The 15,201-nt window shown below is 36.4% G+C and overlaps 1 protein-coding gene across 4 annotated transcripts in view; it reads left to right on the forward strand.

Moving 5' to 3' along the window:
- The window catches only part of ttll11 (tubulin tyrosine ligase-like family, member 11), a 228,592-nt gene that overhangs the window by 107,587 nt on the left and 105,804 nt on the right, over window positions 1–15,201 (forward strand). For all 4 annotated transcript variants that reach the window (XR_009645820.1, XM_060841449.1, XM_060841448.1 and 1 more), the window contains 2 exons: window positions 4,575–4,670; window positions 11,741–11,859. Coding sequence is in view for 3 of the 4 variants with exons in the window: in XM_060841449.1 (XP_060697432.1) it covers window positions 4,575–4,670; window positions 11,741–11,859 (215 nt within the window). In the remaining variant the exon portion in view is untranslated. The remainder of the gene's footprint in view (window positions 1–4,574; window positions 4,671–11,740; window positions 11,860–15,201) is intronic.

Consider the following 15,201-nt stretch of genomic DNA (forward strand, 5'->3'; position numbering starts at 1 on the left):
TAACCACTGTGCCACCGTGCTGCCCACAAGGATTGACGGAAGTTTCAAAGACTTGAAGTCTGTTTCTACTTAGCTTTCACAGGGTTCAGTGCTGAGGCCATTGTTGTTTGTGGTGCGTATTATGATTTGAAAATAAATGTAGAAAGTACGAATAAGAAGTGTGCATAGACATGAAAGTTGTTTGGAGGACAACCATAAACTGTAGATGGATATAAAGGACTGCTTGGGTGAGCAATTTGCAAGGATCCCATCCCTCTACCAACCTAGTTTACACCAGCCCCAACAGAAATGGTCCCAATCCCAAAGGAATCTGAAACTACCGTCCTGTAATACTTCTCTAGTCACACATTCATCTACTCTATTCTTCTTTTCTTACACTCACTACTGTGTAGCACTGGGAGCAATCCAGAGATTATGATGTTTGAAGTTTTGCTTTTCAATTTCCTCCCTTGGGTAGGCAGAACTTTGGTAAATAGAATTCAATCTGGAAAACTGAAAGGTCATGTGCTAGTGGAGAGCTAGCAAGGCAAAGGCTTACACTATCAATGGTAGGATCCTGGACAGTGCTAAAGAAGATGATTAAGAAAGTATTAGAATTAGGTTTATTGTCATGTGTACTCAAGTTACGAAAGATCAGGAGTAGTGAAATACTGGCACCATCTTAGGTACAAAGTACCTGAGTACAAAAGGAAGAGAAAATAAAGAAGAAAGGTTATGCTATGTTGCAAATACACATAGATGAAATTAGGAAAATAAGAAATAAAGTTAAAATGATAGACAAATACAATCTTTTTACAAGAGTTTCCACGTAGTCTGACCTTCACTCTGGTCCGCTGGCAGTCACCCGCTCAGGACAGTTGGCTACCACTATTCCGGTCCACTGGCCGTCATATCCTCCACACTCCGTTCCTGGCTGCTGGCAGAAGAGGAAAAAGACAAATGGAAAAAAAAATGAAAGAGAAAGAAAGAATGAAAAGAAATGAATGGACGGAGCGCAAGAACTCTGGCTGAAATATCCTTCTCTGCCACAATCATGGATACTTGCCTTTCTTAGTCAACGCATAGAATACAAAGGCAAGGTGATTATGCTGACATTGTATAAAATGCTAGTTAGGACACAATTAGAGTACTGCATGCAGTTCAGGTCACTACATTACAGGAATGACATGATGCACTGAAGAGTGACCAGCAGAGATTTACCTTTACCAGAGTGACGCCTGGGCTGGAAGGTCTGAGCTGAGGAAGGATTGTATTGTTTAGGGTTGTTTTCCTTGAAATAGTGAAGATTAAAAGTGAATACGATTATAGGGAAAATAGAATCATAGAGATGTACAGCATGTAAGCAGATCCTTTGGTCCAACCTGTCCATGCTGACCAGGTATCTCAACCCAACCTAGTCCCACCTGCCAGCACCCGGCCCATATCCTTCCAAACCCTTCCTATTTATGTACCCATTCAAATGGCTCTTAAATGTTGCAATTGTACCAGCCTCCACCACATCCTCTGGCAGCTCATACCATACATATAGAACTCTCTGCATGAAAAAGTTGCTCCTTACGTCTCTTTCATATCTTTCCCCTCTCACCCTAAACCAATGCCCTCTAGTTCTGGACTCTCCAACCCCAGGGAAAGGACTTTGTCTATTTATCCTATCCATGCCCCTCATTATTTTGTAAACCTCTATAAGGTCACCCCTCAGCCTCCGACACTCCAGGGAAAACAGCCTCAGCCTGTTCAGCCTCTCCCTATATGTCATATCTTCCAACCCTGGCAACATCCATGTAAATCTTTTCTGAACCCTTTCAAGTTTCACAACATCTTTCCAAATAGGAAGGAGACCAGAATTGCGCACAATATTCCAACAGTGGCCTAACCAATGTCCTGTACAGCTGCAATATGACCAATAAAGGAAAGCGTACCAAACACCTTCTTCACTATCCTATCTACCTGCGACTCACTTTCAAGGAGCTATGACCCTGCACTCCAAGGTCTCTTTGTTCAGCAACACTCACTAGGAACTTACCATTAAGTGTACAGGTTCTGCTAAGATTTGCTTTCCCAAAATGCAGCACCTCGCATTTATCTGAATTAAACTCCATCTGCCACTTCTCAGCCCATTGGCCCATCTGGTCTAGATCCTGTTGTAATCTGAGGTAACCCTCTTCGCTGTCCACTACACCTCCAATTTTTGTGTCATCTGCAAACTTACTAACTATACCTCTTAAGCTCATATCCAAATCTTTTGTCTAAATGACAAAAAGTAGCGGATCCTTATGGCACTCCACTAGTCACAGGCCTCCAGTCTGAAAAACAACCCTCCACCACTACCCTCTGTCTTCTACCTTTGAGCCAGTTCTGTATCCAAATGGCTAGTTCTCCCTGTATTCCATGAGATCTAACCTTGCTCATCAGTCTCCCATGGAGGAACATCTTACTGAAGTCCATGTAGATCACATCTACTGCTCTACCCTCATCAATCCTCTTTGTTACTTAAAAAAACTCAAATCAAGTTTTGTGAGACATGATTTCCCATGCACAAAGCCATGTTGACTATCTCTAATCAGTCCTTGCCTTTCCAAATACATGTACATCCTGTCCCTCAGGCTTCCCTCCAACAACTTGCCCACCACCGTGGTCAGGTTCACCGGTCTATAGTTCCCTTTACCTGTACCGCCCTTCTTAAACAGTGGCACCATGTTTGCCAATCTCCAGTCTTCCGGCACCGCACCTGTGGCTATCGATGATATAAATATCTCAGCAAGAGGCCCAGCAATCAGTTCCCTGGCTTCCCACAGAGTTCTTGGGTAAACCTGATCAGGTCCTGGGGATTTATCCACATTTAACCATTTCAAGACATCTAGCACTTCGTCCTCTGTAATCTGGACATTTTGCAAGATGTCACCATCTATTTTCCTACAGTCTATATCTTCCATATCCTTTTCCACAGTAAATACTGATGCAAAATATTCATTTAGTGTCTCCCCACTTTCTGTGGCTCCACACAAAGGCCACCTTGCTGATCTTTGAGGGGTCCTATTCTCTCCCTAGTTACTCTTCTGTCCTTAATATATTTGTAAAAACCCTTTGGATTCTCCTTAATTCTGTTTGCCAAAGCTATCTCATGTCTCCTTTTTGCCCTCCTGATTTCCCTCTTAAGTATACTCCTACTTCCTTTATACTCTTCTGAGGATTCACTCGATCTATCCTGTCCATATCTGACTATGCTTCCTTCTTTTTCTTAACCAAACCCTCAATTTCTTTAGTCATCCAGCATTCCCTATACTTACCAGCCTTCCCTTTTACCGACAGGAATATACTTTCTCTGGATTCTTGTTATCTCATTTCTGAAGGTTTCCCATTTTCCAGCCGTCCCTTTACCTGCGAACATCTGCCTCTAATCAGCTTTTGAAAGTTCTTGCCTAATACCGTCAAAATTGGCCTTTCTCCAATTTACAACTTCAACTTTTAGACCTGGTCTATCCTTTTCCATCACTATTTTAAAACGAATAGAATTATGGTCGCTGGCCCCAAAGTGCTACTCCACTGACACCTCAGTCACCTGCGCTACCTTATTTCCCAAGAGTAGGTCAAGTTTTGCACCTTCTCTAGTAGGTACATCCACATACTGAATCAGAAAATTGTCTAGTTCGCACTTAAGAAATTCCTCTTCATCTAAATCTTTAACACTATGGCAGTCCCAGTCGATGTTTGGAAAGTTAAAATCCCCTACCGTAACTACTCTATTATTCTTACAGATAGCTGACATCTCCTTACAAGTTAGTTTCTCAATTTCCCTCTGACTATTTGGGGGTCTATAATACAATCCGAATAAGGTGATCATCCCTTTCTTATTTTTCAGTTCCACCCAAATAACTTACCTGGATGTATTTCCGGGAATATCCTCCCTCAGCACAGCTGTAATGCTATCCCTTATCAAAAATGCCACTCCCCCTCCTCTCTTACCTCCCTTTCTATCCCTCCTGTAGCATTTGTATCCTGGAACATTAAGCTGCCAGTCCTGCCCATCCCTGAGCCATGTTTCTGTAATTGCTATGATATCCCAGTCCCATGTTCCTAACCATGCCTTGAGCTCATCTGCCTTCCCTGTTAGGCCCCTTGCATTGAAATAAATGCAGTTTAATTTATTAGTCCTACCTTGTCCCTACCTGCTTTTATTTCCATTAGTAGAGGCGTCATTAATCAAGGGGCATAGATTTAAAGTCAAAGGTTAGGGTTAGGCTATTTTGTGGTTGTCACTTAGTATCCTCTTAAATGTAGTTTACTATCTTTATCCACAGCATTTTGAAACTTGACATTGATTCCCTTTTATCATGTGGCTTGCCAGTTTCTCATTTCATTTCACCTCACTTTGTTAAATTTTTCTAAAATTTGCTCTATTCTAATCTGATTTTATTTTTATGCTTTTTCCCCCTCTTTCTATTGGGACTTTAAACCTAATCATATTACAAACTCTAGTCTCCTGCATTTAATTATAAATGGAAAATGAAGATAAAGGCTAAAATGAAATATTAAAATTTTATGGTCTCTAATGAACTGTACTATTATTTACACAGATTTTAGGATTTGATATACTTCTGATGAAAAACATGAAGCCTGTTTTATTGGAGGTGAATGCCAATCCCAGCATGAGAATAGAACATGAACAGGAGGTAAGAGGCCTGGAGCCATTAAAATGTTTGCCTTAACACATTGAAGGAAAACATTGGCATAGCTGACTAAGATACTATTCAAATTGATATATTTCAACTCTTAAAACAAGAGTTCAAATCAGTCATAGAAAAAGTGAAGATGTAATTTGGTTAAGGTGACAGATACATTGGGTTGGCTATCATCTTCAATGTCACACATTTTCTCAAAATTAACTAATTTTGGTGCTATTAGTTGAGAGAGCAAATGCTAATATGAGAAGAGCAGAGAAAGTTCTAATTTAGTGAATTTAGACTTCTTTTCACATGCTTCTATTATATATCTCAACCATATTTTGTGACATCAATATCATATGTTCTTCAACACTGTCTGTGAAATTTCAATTTCTTTTGTGAACCACTTTTATCATTGTAACCAAACAATGTTATACTTTGAAAATAGTCCAGACATACAGTGAAAATAATATTCTTTTTGTCTGAATCCATGCTTTTTTTGCAACAAGATAGCAATTGTAATATGCCTACCATATTTATCAGGCTATTTTTCCCAAGCATATAGGCACTTTCTGAAATAACTGGCTACAGATTTTACATGAACTTCTTTGCATTTGTGTTTTTATGAAGTTGACTTCAAATTAATAGAGAAGAATATAGTACTATACATTGGAAGGAAATAGGCAAAGGCTTTGAAGTAATAAAATAGGAAATGAAAGGGGATCTAGGAGTATTGGTACACTTGATATGCAACATAAAAAGTTATTAGAAAGCATTCAGTTGAGAATGTCTGACTGCAGTGTCAAAATGGTGTAATGAAAGTTGCGACCAAATTGTACGCTGCTCTGATCAGATTATATCGCCACTAATGTGTCCAGGTTTGGTCACCATGATATGAGAGGAATGCTAAAGCATTAAAGGCAGTGCAAAAGTAAACTACAAGACCCGATCATCAGTGTTCAATGTTTAAGATACAAGAAAAGAATTGGAGACATTTGTAATCTTCAGCCAAGAAATAAGACATAGTGAGTAACCTTCAGAGAGGTGCAAGCAAAAGTAAATTTCAAAACTATTTAAAATTAACTCAGACCAAAGGTGAAATTAATGAAAGGAAAATTTCAGTGATCTCAGGAAATCCTTCTTGGCACAAGAAATGGTCAATATTTGAAATGGATTGAATTTCAGATAGAATAATGAAGGAAAAATGTATCAAAAAAATTAATTTAAATAATCGGATGTTGTAGTGTAAGGACTTAAGGGTATTTCTGTGTGGGTGCACTAGGCTGGACTGATTTACCCTTTTTCAGTCATAACATCTTACTTTGCGAGGTATTTATTACTTGGGAAACGTCAACACGTCATTTCAAGTTATAAAACCCTCTGCTGGTACAGCGGAACACAACAAAAGTTTTATAAAGTAAAAAATATTAAATATTGCCATAAATTCCACCCCTAATGTAAGATATTCCAGTAGACTTGCTAGGCTAATTTGAAAAAGAATCAAACATAAGATGGTTGCCTTAATTCATGCAGTGTTTGAAAATGTCAGTGAATAGCACTGATCCCTGTACCCCCAGAAAGTTCTGCACTCAAATCCTATTCTGGACTTCATCAAATAAATATAAATTATTTATTTATATCTTGTACCAGCAACACAAAAATATATTGTCTAATGTTTTTATCATGTTCTTGGCTGTGCTTAAAATGGTTGCTAAATTGCTACATCACAGCAGAGGCTGCACCACAAAAGTACTTTGTTGGCTGCAAGGTATCTTCAGTCATCCAATAGTCATGTAGTCTCCTATATAAATGCAATTTATTTGAGTGGAGTAGGCTTATTCCCATTTATCAAAAAAATCTGAATTCAAAGAAGCTTATGCTCCTGAATGATATGTACCTGTGTATATCATGTTACAACAGCAAATAAATTGAATGTGACTCTGAGGATTAGAATGTTTGCTGTAATATGATTATCATGTTTTTGTACAGAGATTTTATGTAGAATTTGACCCAAATAGTAATTGAAAATGCTATAATTTTAGTTTCTAAAGTTTTCTAAAGCAGTGATTGTGCTCTAGGTGTTGTTTAGTGACATTAAGAATTGCACAGTACTTGTTACTTAAGTATTTTTAAGGGAAGTTTTTTTTCCTTTCTTGGATACTTCGTCCCTTAATATTCGTGATCACCTTGCAATATATGCCTTTTCCAGATTGGAAGCCGAGTATGTTACCTGCTACAAAAAAACTTTTGCCTTACTGAAATCTGGGTTACCCAAAAATGATGTATACCTTTATGATAAGTCCTACTCTTTAACAGCAGTGTAGAGAGTATTGTTAGCATGGACCCACATCACATTGTACTATGGCACAGTATATTGTGCTCAAACAGGATGCAATGTAATTGGTAGTAGATCATAATTATTGTGAATATTCATACAGTATACATTCAAAAATGTTAAATTATTGGAATACAGCAATATACGAAATCAAAATACTAGTGAAGCTGGAATTAACACCCTTTCACCTTACAGATGCTGCTTGACCTGCTGAATATTTCCAATATTTTTTGTTTGTGCTTATAATGTGCAGAACAGGTTGCTTTTCAGAAATGTTACAATTTAACAAACATAATGGTTTCTCACAATATTAACAAATCTAGGTGTTCTGTAAAGGTTACGTACTTTTGAACAATCCCTTTGGCAGGTATTAGATTCATTATGTCAGGACAGGAAGCTGCACAAAGCTCACGTCATCAAAAGTAAAAGTCTACTCTCATTACCTGTTGCTTTAACATATGCAAAAATGAATATTGGTGTGAAATCAATTTACAAGTTCTCATGTTGTATGCTGATTCTAGTGTAATATGATTTATTTCCCCTTCAGACTAACAAATTGCTATTTATTTAGCTTGGTTGTTAGATTTTTGATCTATACTGTGAAATGTGAAAATTAATACAGTGGTAATTTTTTTCATTGACAGTAGCACATGTAGAAATGCCTTCTGTCAATAATGTTACTTAAAAGGTCAGTCAGTAAAAAACAAGTGTATTAACAACAGGCATATCATGGACTTACAGCTTTAACCTTAGAGACTTGGTCATGTTTTTATGTTTTGATTTGCATTGCCAAACAATCTTTTACCTTGGTCTTTCCCTCCAAAGTTTGTGAAGCATCTCTGCTTTTCTTATATTTCATGCCTGGGTGCTGATGTTTCTGAGATGGAAAATATGGAACAGTTTAATATAATGAATATTATATTTCTGTATAACCACAGAATTGTTGCATATGAATTAAAATTAAAGTTTAAAAATGCTGAGTTTGAAAAACACTAAATATATTACATGCTTAAAATCATGTAATAATGAAAGGGACGTTGCTTGCAAGCTTTGCTGCTTATGTAGCTATATGCTTTCACACCAGGATATCAAGTATAGTTCTGGCAATAAGTCATCCACCTGAATGTTAACAATTTTGACACAGATGCTGCCAGATCTGCAGAGTATTTCCAGATTTTTCAGTTTTAATTTCAGGTTTCAAGTGTGCAGTATTTTGTCTTTGTACCCCATATATTAAGCACTTTATCCATGTGTAGGAGTAATGTAGTCATCTCCACAGAATCACAACAGCTACACTGATGGAATTGAGGCACTTTGTCTTTTCCCCTCCCCATTTTGGTGCAAAAGGTCAGACTGCATTCAAAGCATTTTTGTGTGACCTGACATGAACTCCTCCCTGGATCCAATTGTTACTCTAAGCCTGATACATCAATGCCAGGGATGGTTCCAAGACAAAAAAAACAGAAATTGCTGGAAAATCTCAGCAATTGGATCCTGGAATGTTAACTCTGATTTCTGTCCACAGATGCTGCCAGACCTGCTGAGATTTTCCAACAATTTCTGTTTGTTTCAGATTTCCAGCACCTGCAGTTCTTTCAGTGTTTTGTCATGGATTCCCAGAGAAGACACCCTTATTGGTAGTTATCACTGTGAATGTGACCTTACAGAATGAGAAGAGTATGATGCCTGTGTAGCATCATTAAGTTTAAATTTTTATTGTTCTGTTTATTCCAGGCAGAAAAATTCTACCCCTTCCTTGGAAAATTTAAATTTTCCAAGGAAGGAGAATTTTTCTGCCTGGAATAAACAGAACAATAAAATTCTGGAAATTGTAAACATTAAGAAGCTTTCTTTTTTTCTGTAGTAGAGTACTGTTTTCTGTCTGCTGGTAGAACCGAATTTGCTCTAATATATAGTAGAGAGCTACATAATCATAAAGCAGAGTTAAATTAACTTAAGGTTTAAAAATGCATGGATTACAATTTGTTTTAAATGAGTAGCATAAGAAGATGCTGAATAATTCACCTTGTGATCAATTAATACGTTTCAACATTTCTTGATCATAAGTAATTATGAAGTACAGGCTGTTCTGTTATAACACACATTTTGCTAACACAAATTCACTAACACAATTGACAAATTAGGGACAGTGTTTCTCAAGCACACATTTTTAAAATGTATGTTAGCTGTAGCACAATTACATTGCCAACACTTTAAGCACTGTTTCTAAAGCGCAATTTTTCTATAATGCGGGGTTGCACAGAACACAACCATTGTGTTTTGGCAGAATGACTATTATGCATTATAATTAATGCTTTGATCTGTGGTTCTCTCTGATATTCACCATTACTAAAATGTTCCACATGATTCTGCAGTTACCATTGCAATTAAGGACTATTCACCTAATGTCCTTTATGAATGTTGCATGCCTAACTACCCAGTATTGTGCACATAAAATTATTTTAGTTTTAATTCATGATGTTGTTGCTATGGGGACCTGTGAAGCTATCATGTGAAACTGCTGTTTATACAGAAATCCTGTCTGGAGTAACAGTCAGCATTATATAAGAAGAGATATAATTATTAAATAAACTGGGCATTATTCAGATGAGACAAATATTCCTTTCATAAAGCATTTTTACCTGTTTTACTTTGGTTCATATCTGAACTGTAAATGGATTGCAAGATCAAGGATGCTGTGTACTGCTCTTCAACACTTTTGCCCATGAATTCAGTTCAAATCAAATGAATGCGATGTAACATAATGGAGTGCACCTTCTCGCAAATGATGGGTATAGTGCCATACCTTATTTTGCTAACTGTAATTGAGCAATATTTTCTTGACTTAATTTTAGGGTTTTCGGCCATCCCTGAAATATATATTTAATTGGATGTTGAGAGATTGCAATTTGTGTATTTTGATTAAATCTCAGCTGAGTTCATTTGACAATACTGTCCGATTTAATTTGGTCAGATGGAATGAGACTGTGTTGAAAACATCTGAGAGAAAACAAAAAGAATGCCTGGATTAAGGATTTATTTGACATAAGCATTGCTTGAAATTGATGCCCATCACCCAGCCCTGATGTTTCACCTTATTTATTCAACAAGGCAGCACTGAAAGCACTAAAGTAAATACACTTTGCTAACTTCAAAGAAAAAGGAGGGTTTATACATGTCAGAATTTAAAAAATCTTCAGTGAGCAAATACATTTTATCAAGTCACATAAGGCTTATTGAGGAAGGGACTGCAGTAGTGGAAAATGAAAAATATTAATTGTAAACTATGCAAAAGTCCAAATCCAGCCAAGAAAGACATTTATGCCTTAGTCTTAGAGGGGTGATGGGTGGTGGGAGACGGGGGAGAACATGTGATAAAATGTGACTGAGATTGAACTTCACAGCTTGGTCTGAAAGAAATTAACAGATTATTTCAACATTTTGAGGTATTTACGTTTAAAACTCCGAGATTGGGACTTGCATTACCTAATTTGGCACCCTCATTCCTGTGGCATCAAGACAAGTGTATAGATTGTGTTTGTGATCCTAGTGGATGTCACTTCTGTTAATGTGATATAAAAGTAGTGTTAAGATAATATTTTGATGGGAAATGATAATGCCTCTTAAAGATATATTTTCGTTTTTCTTTGCAGGTAGGTGTGATGTATGGTGTTTGGTTTATATGTTCATAGGATTTACTTTGAAGTTGGGATTTTGAATGAATGGCATGTAAGTTTAGATGTGTGCATATGAGAAGGTTTTAACCATTAATTTGCCAATGTTTATGGAGTTATAAACCAGTATGAGAATGCATTCTTGGAGTGATAATGGAAATAGGTTTGCATTATGAGTGTGGTTACAATTAGACAACTGGACATCGTAAACATTGAAAAACATTTACTTGCTTTTTTCTTAGAAAAGTCCGGGCTTTCTTTTGCTTTTGGAAAACCCCAGAGTACAGAAAGCTTGTTATTTCAGTTTGTAGATAGCCTGGTTGAAGTTAGATGTAAGAAAGTCGCTCCTGGAAGAAAGAGTGAATTCAAAAAAAAGTTTTTAAAAAAATGGTTACCTCAATATAAGGGCTTAGTTTGAAGTTCCAGACCAGAAGTGTTCGGATAGAACACTGGAGGAGTTATTTAAAGCTAAGAAAATTTAGGGTCAGTTACATGACTACTCAGGAAAGGGCTATCAAACTGTCAATATCAGAATATGGAACAAATCATTAAATCACGGCTACAGATAGCATTTGAGCACTGCAAAGTGATAGCTTTGGGATAGATGGAAATTTATTTTACTGTGTTTTGATATCTTTTGAATTGCATTATTTGTAAATAGTTTTTATAAATTTTCATTTCTTTTATGTCGTAAACAATTTTTATTGTTGAATCCAAATTTGCCACATTTCATGTGTTTCACCATCATATTAAATAAATAAAAGCACAAAATGTGGTCTATCAAGCTAGATAGCAGTCTGGAATCTGCATTATCTAGTAGTAATAGCAGCTAGGATCATAACAAAATATTTTCCTTAATCTGGCTCTGTGTACTTTTGTACTTCACTATGTGAGATCGAGGGATTGAAATTATAACTTTGAAATATTGTTACTCTGTCCAAGGACTGTGGCTTATTTGTGAACTGTTTTTAAAGATGAGATGTGAGAAAAATTGCAAAGATTTGTGGTGTAATGTAGAATTTAGGAAGCTTCTGCTGAAGTGTGGTTTTGAAGTGTTGTTTGTTTCACAGATTTCTCCTGGACTCTTTGAATATGTTGCTAGTCCTGTGGATGAAGAAATAAAAGTTGCCATCATTAGAGATACACTCTGTTTGGTTGATCCAGCACTGAAAAAAAATAATCGTCATCAGTAAGTGTATAATTTTTGTTTTAAATGTTCATTTTCCTAATTATAGGCTCTTGATTTCTTTTGAACACTGCAGCATTTGGCACAAATTTTTTTCTTTGTTCACAGCTAATACAATTTTATTATCACAACTTAAAATATTTTCCCTTGAGTTTGGGGTTAGGGGGAGCCAGAACAGCCCATAACTGCTACTAGTTGATAGAAAAGACAAGACAAAATGTTGAAGTCCCAGATTATTAAGTATTATTGATTAATACCAGTTCTTGCTGTATTATTTCATCTTGGGCTACTTCGGATCTAATAGTAAATGTTGCAAGAATTTACATGGAATAAGTCATATGCTAAATTGCCCATCAGGTTACCTAATGTTACAAACATGACATTACCAGATGATACCCTGTGTATCCAGACCCTCCAGACATTTGCTATGCTGTTGTTAATTATTTTACAGAATTCTATAGCTGTTGCAAATAACTTCCTAATGCAAACAGAAGAAGAAGATTGTTACTTATGGTTAAGCTTGACAGAATTAATGTATAGTAAAAAGGTAACTACTAAAATACCATCTGAAGACAAGTCTGTGACCATCAATTTTTAAACTTTTTTTATTAAGTTCTTTATGTACCACATCGATTCTGACATAACGCAATAGTTCTGTTCTTATGCAATCTCATGGTATAAGAATATCGCGCAATAGCCACGCGATCGAAACTCATGGGACTGGAATCACATTATAGCCAATACAGGTAAGGAAAGTTCTTGTTCTACAAATAAAGGTCTAAATTTTTCAATCGCGTTAAAGCAAATTTGCATTGAGGAAACATGCATTATAGCAGAACCAACTGTATATTCTGTCTTAAATCTCCATTCTTTATTGACTAAAAGCATATTGGAACAGGCATTCCAGGTAATCATTTAGTACAAAGTTTATATGCTATTTTTACAATATGACCCTATTTTAACACTTGGAAATTTACATGACTCCAAACATCAACAGAAACAAAACAGCATAACATTCAGTAATTATTAAATTGTTTATTAAATCAACATCTAGTATCATAAATATGAGTTTGTATTTTTAAGGTCTTTTGTAAAAATGGTATTATTTTATGAACTCACAACTTCAAGTGGGATCTGATCTGCTCTAGCTCATGGTCCTTGCCCAAGAAGAAACTGAATTGCAGGTTAAGGTGGCTTATAGAGTCAGAGTCACACAGCACAAAAACAGACCCCCTTGGTCCAACTCGTCCATGTTCATTGAATGTTTTTAAGGCAATGATAGATTTTTGAACTGTGAAGAATTTTAAGGATTATGGTGAGCAAGGGGGTAAATGGAGCTGAGTCCATGAAAAGATCGAATGGCAGAGCAGCCTCGATAGTCCAGATGGCCTACTCCTGCTCCTAGTTCTTATGTTCTTACGCCGACCATGTTTCCCAAGCTGAACTAGTCCCAATTGCCTGTGTTTGGCCAATATATCTCTAAACCTTTCCTATTCATGTATTTGTTCAAATGTCTTTTAAATGTTGTAATTGTACCTGCCTCCATTACTTCCTCCGGCAGCTAAATTCCATATATCACCACCTTCTGTGTTTAAAAAAAATGCATATACAGGCAGTGCTGGAGTGAAGATTATCTTGGGTAAGTAAGGAAATAAAGCTGCGACTACCATCAGATAAGCAATTATCTTATTAAATGGTAAAGCGGACTCAAGGGCCAAAAGGCTGACTCTTGCTCCTAATTTGTACGTTCGTATGATTCTACTTGGACAAGATAAAATGGGAAAGGAGGGAGAGCTCAATGAAGATCTCACATTTACTCGATTTGAAGCATAGTATTGTTGCTCTAGACTTCAGAGTTTTATCTTTTTGAAAATGCAATCTTATCTTGAATCTTGTGCAATCCATAACAAATTGAATACCATCTGTATGAATGGAAACACCTTTTATTTGTTATAGGAGTTTTCTTCATTGACTACTACATTGGTGGTGTACCACTCCCTTCAGGAGATGAGACAGCTTGGGGTAACAAGAGAAGAAACAAATGTATCCATGACATTCCATACAGACCAACAACAACCACAATTAGTAATGAAAAGCATTGATTCTAAAATTCTGCCAGGGGTTTAAGACTATTTGGGAAAAATGGTATAAATAGCCACTTTCAACTGTTTCTTTTTGTGTGTTACTGGTCTCTTCTGGGAGTTACAAAAGCAGATGGTGAAAACCAGTCATTCCCAACACCATCAGAATTAATCACATTTCTATGCGATTATCAGATAAGGATTTATGTTAATGTCTGAAGTTAGTGGAAACAATTTGCAGCCAACCTGTCAATCTTCTGTCCATTATTGCCAAAATGAGATGTCAGGTTGAGCTAACGAAAAAGCAGTCTGTCAAGATGGCCATTATGTTAATATCTGGAGCTTTCATCAGCAAGAATCTTGCCTCAATATACATTAACAAAGATCACTTGCTACCTCACTTTCCTGTCGGCAATTTCAGCTTGGGAATTGCAGATTTAGTAACAAAATGATCTAATAGCTGCGTTGCTTCTTTGTTATGCAAACTTTGTGCTTCTAAAGTTGTCAGTAGACCATTGCAGCTGGTTTGTTGTGATAGATTGAAACGTAAATACCCCACTGCTGGGTATTAGTTTGTAATTTGTTTTTATCATTAGTACAGTTTTTATGTACACACAGAATTTGATCAAGAGAAGTTGTTTCTGAGTGTCCTAGAAGTAAGGTGTAAAGAATAAAAATGTCTTCTATAACAAATATCTTAATAATTTGTGAAGATATAACATTGTATTCTCTAGCACTTTCTGTCTCACTCTAAATTGCATCAATATTGAAGGTGAAAAGAATTTCAGATGACTCTTCCTCTCGTCCTGTATCACTCCCCCCAAAAAAGTTCTCTCCTTGTTCTCCAAAAATGTAATCAGAGTAGTCACCTTTTATTTGAAATACTAAATTGAGGTCCAATGCTCCTCCTCAGTGAATGTTAAAAATCTCATGGCAGCTTGCCTTACTTTTCTTTTCTTTATTGATAATTACATAGAAATATGATTAATCCTGATGGTGTTGGGTATGAGTGGTTGCTATCATCTGCCTTTGTAACTCCCACAGGAGGCCAGTAACATGCAAAAATGAACTGAAAGTGGCTATTTATACCATTTTTCAAAAGAGTCTTCACCCATTGGAAACTGAAAAGCTCCCTGTGGAGCTTTAGGATCAATACTTTTCAATACTAATTGCAGATTGTTGCTTGTTCACATGTGCCATGCATATCTTTGTTTCTCTTTTTTTTCTGTTACAGTTATCACTAGCCACCATGACTAAAAGAATT

The sequence above is a fragment of the Hemiscyllium ocellatum genome, chromosome 21 (genome assembly GCF_020745735.1).
Source record: "Hemiscyllium ocellatum isolate sHemOce1 chromosome 21, sHemOce1.pat.X.cur, whole genome shotgun sequence".
Classification (NCBI taxonomy): Eukaryota; Metazoa; Chordata; class Chondrichthyes; order Orectolobiformes; family Hemiscylliidae; genus Hemiscyllium; species Hemiscyllium ocellatum.